The 15,718-nt window shown below is 43.7% G+C and overlaps 1 protein-coding gene across 17 annotated transcripts in view; it reads right to left on the reverse strand.

Annotated features, from left to right (window-relative positions):
* PBRM1 (polybromo 1) overlaps window positions 1-15,718 on the reverse strand; it is a 136,092-nt gene that overhangs the window by 92,104 nt on the left and 28,270 nt on the right. For all 17 annotated transcript variants that reach the window (XM_062201045.1, XM_062201043.1, XM_062201042.1 and 14 more), the window contains 3 exons: window positions 12,212-12,355; window positions 8,147-8,263; window positions 3,308-3,376 (listed from right to left, as the gene is read on the reverse strand). In XM_062201045.1, the coding sequence (XP_062057029.1) occupies window positions 3,308-3,376; window positions 8,147-8,263; window positions 12,212-12,355 (330 nt within the window). The remainder of the gene's footprint in view (window positions 1-3,307; window positions 3,377-8,146; window positions 8,264-12,211; window positions 12,356-15,718) is intronic.

Raw genomic sequence — 15,718 nt, forward strand, 5'->3', positions numbered from 1 at the left:
GTAGGAAGTAAAACTCCTCTAATTATCCAGACCAGTCAAGAATAGAGGCTACCATTCTGTAACTACCTACTGTGAGCTGTCACATCCTAAAGCTTTCAATCCAAATAACTCAGATGTATTCCTACTTTCCTCAATTTAGAAGGCAATGAAGGAGGGAGACACTCTTGGGAAAAGATACACATGACTAACGATAATAAGTACACAATGAAGAAGACATGCTCAAGAGAGACTGAAGAAACCAAAATGAGTGAGGTGGAGGGTGGGGGAATTATAGAACCATAAGCATAAGCTGCAAAGACAGAGGAAGGACAAGTGAGGCAGGATCCAGGGTGCCAGGCAAAGGAGAGTAATGGGTTACTTGTTAAGTGGGACCACCCAGCATCTGAGCATCCTGTGGCAGGGAAAATCCTACCTCCAATGAGAAAGTCAATGAGAGAAGGCTGCTGGCAAACCAGCCAGGGGAAAAGGCAAACAATCACAGATCAGCAAATTCATGCTCTGGGCGCATGCGACTAAGACAACTGCCAGGGACTGACAGCAATTCATTCCTTACTTCTCCAGAGGAAAAAAGTCTGGCAGTGGAGCAGCAAGCATTCAGGGCCCACAGGGCCCGCAGGGGAAAAGGACAGTAACAGCTACAGCTAATGCCTTGATGTCTCAGAGTTCTGCCCAACTTCCAAAGAACAGTCCCTTAGCCTGTAAAGATATACCGCCAAAACCAAAGACAAAGGAAGGAAAGTGGACTCCTGACACTAACCTGCAAAGTGGCTGCTCCCCTCTGGCCGTTGCGGCCAATTGGGGAGTGAACCAGAGGATCTCTCTCTGTGTAAACCTGACTTCCAAATAAATAAATAAATCTTAATAAAAAAAAAAGTGGCTGCTCCCAGTTATCTGGTGAAGCAGCTGTGCCCTGTTACCTTGTCTAGGGAGGGAAGGTGTCCTAAGCTCTGCCTTCAGTAACTCCAGTCATAAATCTGTCCTACAAATCTGCCCCGTTATCTCATATAAGCCTACCGGACCAATCGACCGACTGACCACTGATGTGTGGTCCTGAGTCAAGTAAGCTAAAATTTAAGCAGACCAATGCTGTAACGGTTAAGTATGATGCTAATGAACCTATAAATACTGTAGGAAACTTGATTTTGATGCTCAATTCTCAGGAAATGATTCCCACTGAGCCTGCTGATGTTAATAAACTGCTTTGGCTTCTGCACTGTCTCTGGTGCCTGTTTGAATGAACAAACTTTTCCCACTCCAGGTTTCTGTAACAAGTGTGCCATCCCAACAATTCTGATCTATCTGATACCCTTTTCATAAATTTCTTTTCTGCTTCAGACAGAGTTACTGCTGAGTGGTATAAGGAATCGCAACATTAGAAAACAAGTGATGTAAGTCTAGGCAGTGGAAAGGCAGGAAAAAAGCCAAGGTCAGGAAAGAAGGTGTAGAATGGACTAGAGGAAAGCTTTCCACCAGAAAGGCAGGATAGATTATTCCAATAATTTGGAGATAAGAGGACAAGGATTCTGAGTAGGGTGATGGAAAAACAAACAAAGAAACAAAACAAAACATCCCTGGGACTTCTTGAAGGAAGAAAGGACAAGATAAGGTGAGAGAAGTCAGAGAGAGAAAACTGGGGCTGAGGCAGTCATGTTTAAAGATCTGATTTGATTCTCAGTATTATGAAAACATTAAACTTCAGGGATTTAATAGATCTGGGTCATTCTCAGTAGCCTAAATTTTGGGCTGCTTTAAATGTCACATGACACAACAGGGAATCTGTATCTTAATATTCTGTGAAAATGTATCCATGGGGGCTGGCATTGTGTTCTAACAGGTAAAACAATGGCCTGCAACACCAGCATCCCATATGGGTGGCAGTTCGTTTCCTGGATGCTCCACTTCCAATCCAGCTCCCTGGATTGGGCTGGGAAAAGCAGCAGCAGATGGCCCAAGTATTTGTGTCCCTGCTACCCACATGGGAGTCCTGGATGAAACCCCAGGCTCCTGGCTTCAGCCTGGCCCACGCTGATGGTTGCGGCCATCCAGGGAGTGAACCAGTAGGTGGAAGCTCTCTGACTGTCTCTCTTTCTCTGTGTTCCCCTCTTTCCCTGTAACTCTGACTTTCAAAATAAATAAATAAACCTTTTTTTTTTTTTTAAAGAAGAAAGAAAATATATTCAGAAAATGTACCAGTAATGACTATGTTGCTATTCTTTACTCCTCTCTGGGAGCTGAAAACGAAGGAAGATTCTCCCTTTTGGCACTGCAATTCAGTCTCATTTCTCAATGAGACTATGTAGCACATTTACTATTCCCTTACCTAGCTACCTCCAGGGAGCAGTAAACCCTACTGACCCTGGGAGGGTCAGTGACTCACATTTACCCTGGTCCCCTATTATAGGTGCTACATAACATGCTTTCCACACATTATAACTGACTCTATGACTCTGTAAAGCAGTGATACTACTCCAAACGTTAACACCAGAGGAAGCAGGCAAATAACCTCATCCAAGTGACATAACCAGTAAGAAGCATAAAGAACCCTGTCAGTATCACTCTAAAAACTGGATTTCTGCTATAATTTAGCTTTCTCCCCACACTCTCCTTAACTTCTGATCATCAAACTTTAAATCCTAGTCATTCACTCACTTGATGTTTGCTGACCATTTACTCTGTGGAGAGACCGCAGACAAAGTGGTTGTGGCCACAGATCCAGGAGCCAGTCTTTCTGGATTCAAGTCCTAGCTCCCTTACTAGGTGGTGATGTGCGTATGTCATTTAACACTGTGTTTCAATTTTCTAACGTGTAAAATGGGAATAACAACTTTTCCCTCATGGAGTAGTAAAAATGCATTAGCTAATAACCATAAAGCATTTAGAACAGTGGTGGGTACCAGCAACTCTATGCGCCTGCTAACTGCTACTGCTGCTGGAGATACAGTGGGGAGGGAGACACTGAGGAGGCTGAGGAGAACAAAGCATTTTACAATGATCTCAGGCTACCATACCTGTTACAGGTAACTTTTATTCTAAGATTCATAAAGCTTTTGGAAGCAAATAAAGAATTAAAAAAGCTTCTATTACCAATGTACCTTTCACAATCACAAATGTCTACAACCAATGCTTTTAAATTTTTTTCCTAAAACATAATGTAAAGCTACAATCAGTAACACTTCTTTCATCTGCTTACATTATTTGCCAATAACCCTTTACAGACATTTGCTTCTGTCTTTTCTAAAAGCCTCTAAGAAAGATCATAAGCTAATTTTCACAGACTACATAGGATTACATGTGGTCATCTTCATACCTGTATCCTCTGGGCAATGGTCTTGAGATCTATAGGCTCCTTAATTATTGCATAATAGTCTGGATATTGCTGGAAGACAAAAACCCAGTTTTGCTCAGTATGTGAAAGCACCCACGAGAAGATAAGGCAGGACACTGACAATCTGTTGCTCAAACAACCAGTGAACAGCTTTATGAGACTGAAAGCTAAAGACATGGCTATATAGCATACTATGTTTCATAAAACTTAACATCAGAATGCAGGAGTTTACACTTGGTATTTTTTTTTCTTTTTTTGACAGGCAGAGTGGACAGTGAGAGAGAAAGACAGAGAGAAAGGTCATCCTTCCGTTGGTTCACCCCCCCAAATGGCCACCACGGTGATCCGAAGCCAGGAGCCAGGTGCTTCTCCTGGTCTCCCATGCGGGTGCAGGGCCCAAGGGCCTGGGCCATGCTCCACTGCATTTGCGGGCCACAGCAGAGAGCTGGACTGGAAGAGGGGCAACCGGGACAGAATCCGGCGCCCTGACTGAGACTAGAACCCGGGGTGCCGGCGCCACAGGCAGAGGATTAGCCAAGTGAGCCACGGTGCCAGCCATGAATTTATCATTTTTTAAGTATTCAGTTATAGTAATACCAGGCTGGTATTTGATACTTGGCTAATCCTCCGCCTGTGGCGCCGGCACCCCGGGTTCTAGTCTCAGTCAGGGCGCCGGATTCTGTCCCGGTTGCCCCTCTTCCAGTCCAGCTCTCTGCTGTGGCCCGCGAGTGCAGTGGAGCATGGCCCAGGTCCTTGGGCCCTGCACCCGCATGGGAGACCAGGAGAAGCACCTGGCTCCTGGCTTCGGATCGGCGCAGCGTGCCGGCCGTGGTGGCCATTTGGGGGGTGAACCAACAGAAGGATGACCTTTCTCTCTGTTTCTCCTGTCTCTCTCACTGTCTAACTCTGTCAAAAAAAAAAAAAAAAAAGATAAATTCACATAATCATACAATTATATAATTTAAGGTCTCAAGCTTGGAAATAAAGCAGAAGACTGTTGTTGACAGGCTTGTTACAACCTCTTTTACTTTTGCAATTTAAACAACTATGTTTTATATAAACATTCCTTCCTAAGAATCTAAGATGTCAGAAGCAAGATTTGTTAGTTTCATGCTTAACTTAATGCTTTATTTCTTTCAAAAGATTTTTCAAAATGTCTCTTTTAAATAAAACCATGTTGAAAAAAGCAAAATTATTAGCAATTTCTGAATTACCAAATACTGGCTCATCTCAGGGAGATGAAAATGTTTTGAGGTTTTGCAAGGGCTAGAGTCATTCCCTGCCCTCAGGCTTCCCAACAGGGTTTCCTCTTTGAGGGACACAAGTCAATCAAAAATCAAAAGCTGGTCTTCTTAGAAAAAGTTCATGAGAGAACTGCTCTCCCAGCAAATCTCATGCAATCTTAGTGAAAGGCAAATGACAGCAGCACACAAGAGGCTCCAGCCCTCACTCAGTGATGGAACTCAAGGGATGACTTCGGTGATGTTTCATCTCACCCGATCCCTCATCTGACTGCTATCTTAATGCTACTCTTTTCTTGGCTTGGATCAAACCCTGTTCCAGCCCTCTTTCTTCACCAGCTCTACTTTTGAAAGATGTTTCAGAAGAATAACTATAGTAAGACCACTCTGCAGAAGGTACAGAATAATCCAGGCTGTTGACCCACGTATTTCTAATTCACTCCTTCCACTCAGCCAGCCTGCCTGGGACGGATTTATAAATGAAAGATCAAAACTGCTCTGCTCTGCCAGGTCTCAGTCCTTGCTGTACTGTCACACTCTGAGGTTTTAATGGGAGATGCTTTCCCCCACCAACTCCTGCTGCATGTCCCTGAAGGCCCTACTGAAATGGGGGAACTAGATACTTAGGTTTCATTGTTCCAAATCATCCTTTGCAGTTTGACAACTACTAATTATCTCCTGCAGACTAGGCATAAAAATTTTGAGTAAAGACTTCACTGATCTTTCTTAGAATTTATAGAAAAGATTTATGTATTTAATTTATTTGAAAGGTGGAGTAACAGAGAGAGAAGTCAGAATCTCCATCCACGTCTCCAACATGGTTGGCAGGAACCTCAGCACCTGGGCCATGATCCACTGCTTTCCCACACACTTAAGCAGGAAGTTGCAATGGAAGCAGAGGAGCTAGGACACAAACCAGCACTTGATACAAGATGAAGGTGTCCAAAGTGCTGTCTTAACTGATACACCAAATGTCTCCCCCGATCCTTTATAAAAATTCAAGGGGTCAGTGCTGTGGTGCAGTGGGTTAAGCCATGGCCTGCAGAGCCAGCATCCCATACTGGCCAGATTGAGTCTTGGCTACTGTATTTCTAATTCAGCTGCCTGCTAATGTGCCTGGGAAAGCAGCAGAGGATGGCTCAAGTACTTGGGTCCCTGCACCCATGTGGGAAACCTGGGAAAAGCTTTTGGCTCCTGGCTTCAGCTTAGCCCAGCCCTAGTCAATGTGGTCATTTAAGGAATGAACCAGTGAATGGAACCTTTCTCTCTCTCTCCCTCCTCTCTCTAACTCTGCTTTTCAAGTAAGTAAATAAATCTTTTAAAAAAAATTTTAGGGGCCTGTACTGTGGCACAGTGGGGTAGGGTCCCAGCCTACAGCGCTATGGGCACCAGTTCAAGTCCCAGCTGCTCCACCTCTGATCCAGCTCCCTGCTGATGCGCCTGGAAGGGCAGCGGAGGATGGCCCAAGTCCTTGGACACCTGCACCCAGAGTGGGAGACCCAGAGTAGCTCTTAGCTCCTGGCTTCAGGTTGGTTAAGCTCCAGCCGTTGAGACCATTTGGGGAGTCAATCAGTGGATGCAAGACCTCTCCCCCTCTCTCACTGTCTCTACCTCTCTGTGACTTCGACCTTCACGTAAATAGAATGAAATCTTAAAAAGAAAAAAAGAAAAATTATTTTTATTTGAAAAGCAGAGAGACAGAGAGAGAGAGAGCTCCCATCTGCTAGTTTACTTCTTAAATGCCTGAAAGGCCAGGGCTGGGCAAAGGCAGAAACCGGGATTCAGGAACTCAACCCAGTTCTGCCATCTGAGTGGCAAAAACCCAATTACTTGAGCCATCACTGCCACCTCCAAAGGGTCTGCATTAGAAGGAAGCTGGAGTCAAGCACCTGAGGTAAGTACTGAGCCCATCACTCTGATACAGTATGTGAGCATCTTAACCACCAGGCCAAACACCTGGCCCATAATCATTAATCTTCATAATCAGACCCATCTGTAGGATAGCAGTGGTAATATGGTCACATTTCTTTCTTTTTTTTTTTTTTAATATTTATTTCATTTATTTATTTGAAAGGTAGAGGCAGACAGAGAGAGAAGAGAGAGAGGTCTTCCATCCGCTGGTTCACTCCCTAGATGGCCACAACGGCCAGAGCTATGCCAATCTGAAACCAGGAGCCAGGAGTTTCCTCCAGGTCTCCCATGTGGGTGCAGGGGCCCAAGGACTTGAGCCATCCTCTACTGCCTTCTTAGGCCACAGTAGAGAGCTGGATTGGAAATGGAGCAGCCAGGGCTCAAACTGGTGCCCATATAGGATTCCGGCACTGCAGGCAGCAGCTTAACCTGCTACACAACAGTGCTGGCCCATTTATTTCTAATGTCATAACTGTGCTAAATGTTAGACAAGACAACAGCATTAAATAACCAGTTATTGATAACTGGCATCCATTAGTCAAAAAGCATTTCTCACCCCAATGACATGCTGGATTCTAACCACATGACAGTGACACAAAGGCAAAGTGTGATAGTTTTTATTCCCAAGAAATTCAGATACAAAAATAAAAGATCACAATTTTCCTAAGTATATTTTGTTATCTAGAAACATAAAAAAAAGCTGAGGCCATGGAAAATTTTGCAGTGTGAAGAGGTTATAATGTGAGTAGCATCTGTAGAGTTCATTATTTTTTCTTTCTTTTTTTTTTTTTTTTTTTTTGAAGATTTATTTATGTGAGAGGTAGAGTTAAAGACAGGGAGAGGGAGAGACAGAGAATAAGGTTTTCCATCTGCTGGTTCACTCCCCAAATGGCTGTACTCCCCAGATGCCTGCAAAGGCCGGAGGTGGGCCAATATGAAGCCAGGAGCCAGGAGCTTCTTCTGGGTCTCTCATGAGAGTGCGAGGGCCCAAGGACATAGGCCATCTTCTACTGGTTTCCCAGGCCATAGCAAAGAGCTATGGATAGAGAGTACCTAACTTGCCCCTCTCTCTTTTCTGTCACCAGGAGATCAAGGAGAACTAAGGGAAGAGTTCATTTACTGACTTCTTATCCTGTCTCCGGAGCAAAGAGAAAGTTTCCTGTCTTATAAATAAAAGGTTTTATGGGGCCAGTATCATGACACAGTAGGTTAAGCCACCACCTGAGATACCATCACAAATGAGCGCTGGTGGGAGTAACAGCTGATCTACTTTTCTTCCAGCTCCATGATACTGTGCCTGGGAAAGCAGCAGAAGATGGCCCAAGTAATTGAGCCCCTGCCACCCATGTGGGAGACTCGGATGAGGCTCTTTGCCATTGAAGACATCTAGGGAATGAACCAGCAGATAGGAGATCTCTTTCCTTCTCTGTGACTTTCACCTTTCAAATAAATAAATCTTAAAAAAATAAATCCTTAACCTCTGGCAAAGTAAAATGACAGAAAATAACCTTTGTGCTTATTCTTAAAGCCACTAGGATGTGCTCTGGGCTGCCGCCAACATCTTTTTAAACTTACTTTATATACTAATGACACACAACTAATAAAATGCTTGTGGTACTTAAAAAAAAATTAAACATTTAATTCACCCATCTTCAATCATATCACTTACCACTTTAGAAGGCAGTTTCTGAAAAAGTTCACTAATAAGATGTCCAGATGGATTTGTGGCCACAACTATGGCTTCAAGAAGCTGTTCCAGGATCTCCTTCAAGTAACTTGGAGAAGACTAGAGGGTGAAGGTGGAGGGAAGACGGACAGAAAAAAGTACTTTGTGACAAATCAATAAATACATAGCAAATATCAAGGAACTTTTAAGATTGAAAAGCTAATTCAAAACAAAAGTTTCAAAGCAGTAACAAGTTCAAGAATAACAGAGAAATGTTCTGACTGATGCTGGACAATGTGGCTGCACTCCCAGAACGGCTTACAAGGAATGAATGAAGCCCCTTACACTAATTCAGTAACTAAAACCCTGAACTCTGTTCTGCAGTGAACACTGTAATGGCAAAGTTCAAGCACCTTATTATGAAATGAGTATTTTTTCAGAGTCTAAGTAACAGAGCCAGAGAAAGCAAGCACTGTAATGCTTGGCGATTTCTACATCTGTCATTTGCTTCTACCAAAGTCATGGTATTCTGACAGGACAGTGACTTCAGAGTTGGGACTACATGCTTTTAATCATGGAGTACTTTGTCAGGTCTAACAACTGAACTTGAGTTAAATCAAAGTTGAAAAGAGATTAAGCAAAGTGACACACACCATTTTTACTTTTCAGACTAACTGGCTTACACCTAGCCCAGAACACAGAAAAGGACATGCCTCAGGGAGAAGCAGGGTTTGAGTTGAAAGCAAGTTTCTATAACGAACAATGGGATATCTTGGCCAAGATTTATATTAAATGTTACTTAAAGTCCATGTTTTGCGTTTATAAAATAAAGCTCAATCATTACCCTCTGGTTTAAAAGCACTGATAGTTTTGTCCTAAGTAAATCCACGGAGAGGAGGGCACTAACATGTCTTGGACTTAGCCTACTTGGCAATAGTAGGACAGCCAGTAATTATCTAAAATATAAGACATTAATTTGGTCAGAGCCCAAACTACGTAAGTTTAAACAATCAACATGACAATGATGAAAGTAAACTAATATTCCCATTTTTATGTCATTAACATTTTTTAAAAAAGATTTCATTTATTTATTTGAGAGGTAGAATTACAGACAATGAGAGTCAGAGGCAGAGAGGAAGGTCTTTCATCCGTTGGTTCAGTCCCCAAATGGCTGCAACGGCTGGAGCTGCACCGAAGCCAGGAGCTTCCTCCGGGTCTCTCATGTGGGTGCAGGGGCCCAAGGACTTGGGCCATCTTCCACTACTTTCCCAGGGCACAGCAGAGAGCTGGATCAGAAGTGGAGCAGCTGGGACTCGAACCAGAACCCATACGGCATGCCGGCACTGCAAGCAAAGGTTTAACCCACTGCACCACAGCGCCAGCCCCTGTCATTTACATTTACTTCCTGGCTAAAACATGGTACCACTCAGTTACCTTCAAAAATAGGAGAGTCATGTTCTGCAGCCAAGACTCCCTTACTCCGAGCCCAAACAGTTACTTTGGAAATTTGCTGCAGGTGACAAAACATAATTATCTGAAAGAGACAGCAAGAATGAGAGACACAGAGATCCCATCTACTGGTTCACTCGTCAAATGCCCACCATAGCCAGGGCTAGGTCAGGGCAAAGCCAAGAGCCAGGAACTCCATCCATTTCACAAGGGTGGCAGGGATCCAACTACTTGAGCCATTACCTGATGCCTCCCAGGACCTGTAACAGAAGGAAGCTGGGATCCACAGTGGAGCTGGAATTCAAACCTAGTCACTCTGATATGAGATGCAGGCAGCTTAATGGCCAAATATCTGCTCCAAGAAACTATTCTTTATTTAAAAATTAGAAGCTTAGGGTAAGTGTTGTGGCACAGTACTTGGGATGCTAGAATGTCAGAGTGCCTGGTTCAAGCACCAGCTACACCATGCTTCCAATCCAGCTTCCTGCTAATGCACCTGGGAGACAACAGATAACAGTCCAGGTATTCGGGTTCCTATCTCCTACTTTGGAGACCTCTGGACAGAGTTCCTGGCTCCTGGGTTAGCCCTGGCCCAACCACAGCTGTTGCAGGCACCTGGGGAGTAAACTAGCAAATGGAAGATCTGTCACTCTGCCTTGCTAATAAATTCTTTCCCTTTTCACAAGAATCTTAGGGCTAGGAAGAAGCTTGGGAAGTATATAAATGAATAAGAACCTCTCAAGTTCTTGTCAGTTAGACCTAACAGAAAGAGATATAGGCAAATTCTAAATGTAGGCATTTTTATTTTTTGCCTAGAGCTCTAGGGGTATATATTAAGGCTGGGGACTCTGTAGGAAAGGCCCTAAGAAAGCATGGGTTAAGTTACTTCTCCCGTATACTTATCATAGACCAACGCTGGCATTGCAGGTGAGGCTGCCACCTGTAGTACTGGCATCCCATGTGGGTGCCGGTTCAAGTCCTGGCTGCTCCACTTCTGATCCAGCTCTCTGCTATGGCCTGGGAAAGCAGGAGAAGATGGCCCAAGTCCTTGGGTCCCTGCACCTGCGTGGGAGACCTGGAGAAAGCTCCAGGCTTCATAATGGCCCAGCTCCAGCCACTGCACCCATTTGGGGCGTGAACCAGTGGACAGAAGACCTCTCTCTCTGCTTCTGCCTCTGCCTCTCTGTAACTCTGCCTTTTAAATGAATAGATAAATCTTAAAAAAAAAAAAAAAAAAAAAAGAAAAAAATCACAGACCAAAACTGCAGTGAATCACTATTGTTAATCACCTATTTAATTCAACAGTACAATTTCATAAAAGAAACTGATGAGATGACTAAGAACTACAGGGGAACTTCAAGAAATTTTCCATTCATGGAAAATGGAACTCAAAGAAAAATTCTGTTGCAAAAAATTCAAAATCCAAGTACAGTTTTTTCTGGACAGGCAGAGTGGACAGTGAGAGAGAGAGAGAGACAAAGAGAAAGGTCTTCCTTTTGCCATTGTTCACCCTCCAATGGCCACTGCGGCCGGCACATCGTGCTGATCCGAAGCCAGGAGCCAGGTGCTTCTCCTGGTCTCCCATGCGGGTGCAGGACCCAAGGACTTGGGCCATCCTCCACTGCACTCCCGGGCCATAGCAGAGAGTTGGCATGGAAGAGGGGTAACCAGGACAGAATCCAGCGCCCCGACCGGGACTAGAACCCGGTGTGCCAGCGCCGCAAGGCGGAGGATTAGCCTATTGAGCCACGGCGCCGGCCCCAAGTACAGTTTTTCATAACACACATTTTCCATGAACTTTCTGAAGGTACCTTGTATACATGGACTTCAAAAGTTTTCTACATCAAAATAAGCTTATTGGGGTAGATGCCATGGCATGATGGGCTATGCTGCCACTTGGGAAGTCTACATCTCTTACTGGAGTGCCTAGTTCAAGTCCTGCCTACTCTACTTTTGATCCAGCTTTCTCCTAATGGGCCTGGAAGACAATAGATGATGGTCCTGCCACCCATGTGGAAGACCCAGATGGAGTTCCTGGCTCCTGGCTTTGGTCTGGCCCAGCCCTGGCTGTAAGGGACATTTGAGAGAGTGAAGCAGTGAATGGAATCTCTCTTCTCTCTCATTTTCTCCACCTCTATCACTCTGCCTTTTAAATAAATAAATAAATCTTTGTTTTTAAGCTTATCTTTTTAATTTCTAGGATAAGCAACTGCAAAATTCCAGAGGTGGGAACGTACCTAACAAATTCTAAGAACATTAACCAGTCTAACCTACAGAAGCAGTCCTAAGTAAGGTAAGTCAGTTGACTCTCCAACACTGTATACTCCTATATGATGTTTCAATTTAGATGCTGGACTAGCCCTTAAAACAGAACAGAAAATGTGCATTGATGTAAGAGTATTTCATGAAAACAACCAGTCATGGCATGCATTGTCCAGAACATTGTAAAATCTCTTAAAACTGGAGTGGATCTCCGGCTGAATGTCCATTTACCCTCCCAGTTGCCATCACAGCAGCACCGGAAGCCCAGCTACCAACAACAGCACAGAGGGAATCACAGACAAGGACCCTGTCCACCTTCCAATAGCCCATTCACCACTGATACAGCTACACACTCACTCCTTCAGTTCCGGTGCCTTGATTGTCCTGCCCATCTTCATCATCATCCTCATCTTCTGCGTCTCCTTTCTGAACAAACTCATTTCTTGTTCGAAGGTACAAATCCCAGAGTTTGCAAGCAGCTTTATATTCAGGAGAATCTGGCTGCATATTAGCATAGAGAAAAAGGGAAAAAAAAATCACTTCAGTATTTTACTGTATACTAATCACTACTTAGAAAGCATCCTGTCCCAGAAGAGACTGGTAATTTTAAGGTATAATTTTGAAAACATATTACAAAATTTAAAATCCTTTTTAAAAGACATAGGGCCTCAATCTCTATTCCAAGAAAGTACGTACATGTTTTAAAAGGCATTATGAAATCGAAGTATCTATGTTTACCTCATTATATAATGAAAGACTTGAGGCAGAGGATAATTATTTGCTAAATTAAAACTAAGACTGGGGCCAATGCTGTGGCGTAGTGGGTAAGGCTGCCACCTGCAGTGCCGGCATCCCATAATGGGTGCCGGTTCATGTCCCGGCTGCTCCTCTTCCAATCCAGTTTTCTGCTACGGCCTGGGAAAGCAGTAGAAGACAGCCCAAGCCCTTGGGCTCCTGCACCCATGTGTGAGACCTAGAAGAAGCTCCTGGCTCCAGATCGGCCAAGCTCCGGAAGTTGTAGCCATTTGGGGAGTGAACCAGTGGACTGAAGACCTCTCTCTCTCTCTCTGTAACTCTTTCAAGTAAAATAAATAAATCTTAAAAAAAAAAACAAAAACAAAAACAAAAAAAACACACTAAGGATCAACATATTAAAACAGATAATTAAAAAAATATTTTCACTTTATTTGAAAGGCAGAGAGATAGACAAGGAGACAGACATATCTTCCATCTGTTGGTTCACTCCTCAAATGTCCACAATAGCCAGGGCTGGCCAACTTGAAGCCAGAAGCCAGTTACTCCATCTGGGTCTCCCACATGGTTGGGAGGTACCCAAGTACTTGGGCAATCAACTGCTTGTCGCCTTCCCAGGTGCATTAGCAGAAAGCTAGATCGGAAGCAGACTAGCGCAGACTCAAATCAGCACTTAGACATGTGATCCAGGCATTCCAAGCTGTGATTTCCGCCACTGCACTAAACACCCACCCTAAGAAAGATTATTTAAAAGACCTGATAAAAATACAGAAGCTGGGGCACATGTTGTGGTACAGTGGGACACAGGCATCCCATACTGGAGTACCAGAGTCTGATGTCTGCCTCTGGCTTCTGATGCAAGCCTCCAGCTAACATAGACCCAGAAACAAGGGCAATGGCTGAAGTAATTGGGTCTCTGCCACCCACATGGGGAACCTGGATTGAGTTTCTGGTTCCTGACCTCAGCCTTCGCCTAGCCCTGGCTGTTAGAGTCATTTGGGTAGTAGAACAATGGATGGACTCTCTGTCTCTCTGTCATTCAGCCTTTCAAATAAATTTAAAAGACAGTCTTTTAAAGAAAACTAATGGTTATTCTAGTATTACTTGTTTCTTTACAATCCAGTTTTTTAAAAAAATTATTTGAAATGCAGACAGGGGGAAAGCATACTAATTAGTGACTGCAACTTCCTAGTAAAAACAACATTGGACATCATGTTTTCAAAAATAAACCAAAATTCCAAAAAAAAAAAAAGCCATTAAGAAATGAAAACACTCATAAAAAGTAGAGAAAGCATTTCCCACATTGGAGTGCCTGGGTTTGATTTCTGGCTCTGATGCCTGACTCTAGCTTCCTGCCAACACTAAACCTGGGAGGCAGCAGATGATGTTTAACTGCTTAGGTTTGAGGCAGGCGCTGTGGCAGAGTAGGTTAAGCACCTACTTGCAGCGCCAGCATCCCATATGGGCGCCAATTCTAGTCCCAGGTGCTCCACTTCCAATCCAGCTCCTTGCTGAAGGCCTGGGAAAGCAGTGGAGGAAGGCCCAAGTGCTAGGGCCTCTGCATCCACGTGGGAGACCCGGAAGACCCTGGCTCCAGGCTTCAGATCAGCTCAGGCCTGTTGCAACCATTTGGGAAGTGAACAGGCAGATGGAAGATCTCTGTCTCTCCCTCTCTCTCTGTAACTCTTTCAAACAAATAAATTAACAAAAAAAAGCCCCTGGAGTCAGTTCTAGGGCACAGTGGGTTAAGCCTCCAGCTGCAGTGCTGGAATCCCATATGGGCACTGGTTCATGTCCCAGCTGCTCCTCCTCCAATCCAACTCTCTAGTAAGGCCTGGAAAAGCAGTAGAAGATAGCTCAAGTGTTTGGGCCCCTTTACCTTGGTAGGAGACCCAAAAGAAGCTCTGGGCTCCTGGCTCCTGATCAGCTCAGCTCCAGCCACTGTGGCCATTTGGGAAGTGAACTAGCGGATGGCAGACCTGCCTCTCTGCCTCTCCCTCCCTCTGTTTGTAACTTTCTCCTAAATAAATAAAATCTTTAATAAAAAGACTAAAAGAGTATCAATAGGTCTCATATTCCTAATTTTCAAGAAAACAAAATCAAAGTGAAAGCAAAAGACAATGAAGAAAACAATTAAAAAGTTAGGTAAACAGAAAGTAGAAATATGATGGTAGTAATACTCAGATATAATGGTAATCACCAACATCATACAGAACTGAAAGGTTCTAATTAAAAGGTAAAGATTAGGGCCAGTGCTGTGGCACAGCAGGCTAAGACACCACCTGCAATGCTGGATGGAATCCCATATGGGCATTGGTTTGAGTCCCAGGTGTTCTACTTCTGATCCAGCTCTCTGCTAATGTGCCTAGGAAAGCAGCAGAAGACCCAACTCCTTAGGGTCCTGCCATCCACTTGGGAGACCTGGAAGAAGCTCTTGGATCCTTGGCTTTGGCCTGGCTCAGCCCTGGCTGTTGCAGCCACTTGGAGAGTGAACCAGTGTATGTAAGATCTCTCTGTTTTTCCTTCTCTCACTGTAACTCTGCCTCTCAAATAAATAAATAAATCTTTAAAAAAAAAAAAAGGTAAAGATTATCAACTGGATTAACAGAAGTTCACATTTTTTTTTTTACATGATATATCAGCATTAGAAGGATATGAAAAAGCTGAAAGTGTGAGAAAGGAAAAAACATAAAATAGGAAATTACTAAAACAAAGCTGGTATAGCTATAGAATATCAGACCATACATTTAAATTAAAAATGTGATAGAAAGGGCTACACATCATAGTAAAAATAAAATTTACTAGGACAGTCTAACAATTTCAACCTTGCATATTCCTATTTGTATAGTTTCAATATATATACGGCAAAAACTAGCAGAATTACAAGAAATACACAAATCCATCATCACAGAGACATTTAAAGACACCTCATTCAAAGATGTTGGAGTGCCAGTTAGAGTCCCTGCTGCTCTGCTTCTGATCCAGCTTCCAGCTAATGTACCTGGACTATCTTCAGTAACTTTCCCAGCCATGTGGGAGACCAAGATGGAGTTTCAGCTTCCTGACTCAGGCTGGCTTAATCCTGGTTGTTGTGTGCATTTGGGCAATCAG

The sequence above is a fragment of the Lepus europaeus genome, chromosome 9 (assembly GCF_033115175.1).
Source record: "Lepus europaeus isolate LE1 chromosome 9, mLepTim1.pri, whole genome shotgun sequence".
Taxonomy (NCBI): Eukaryota; Metazoa; Chordata; class Mammalia; order Lagomorpha; family Leporidae; genus Lepus; species Lepus europaeus.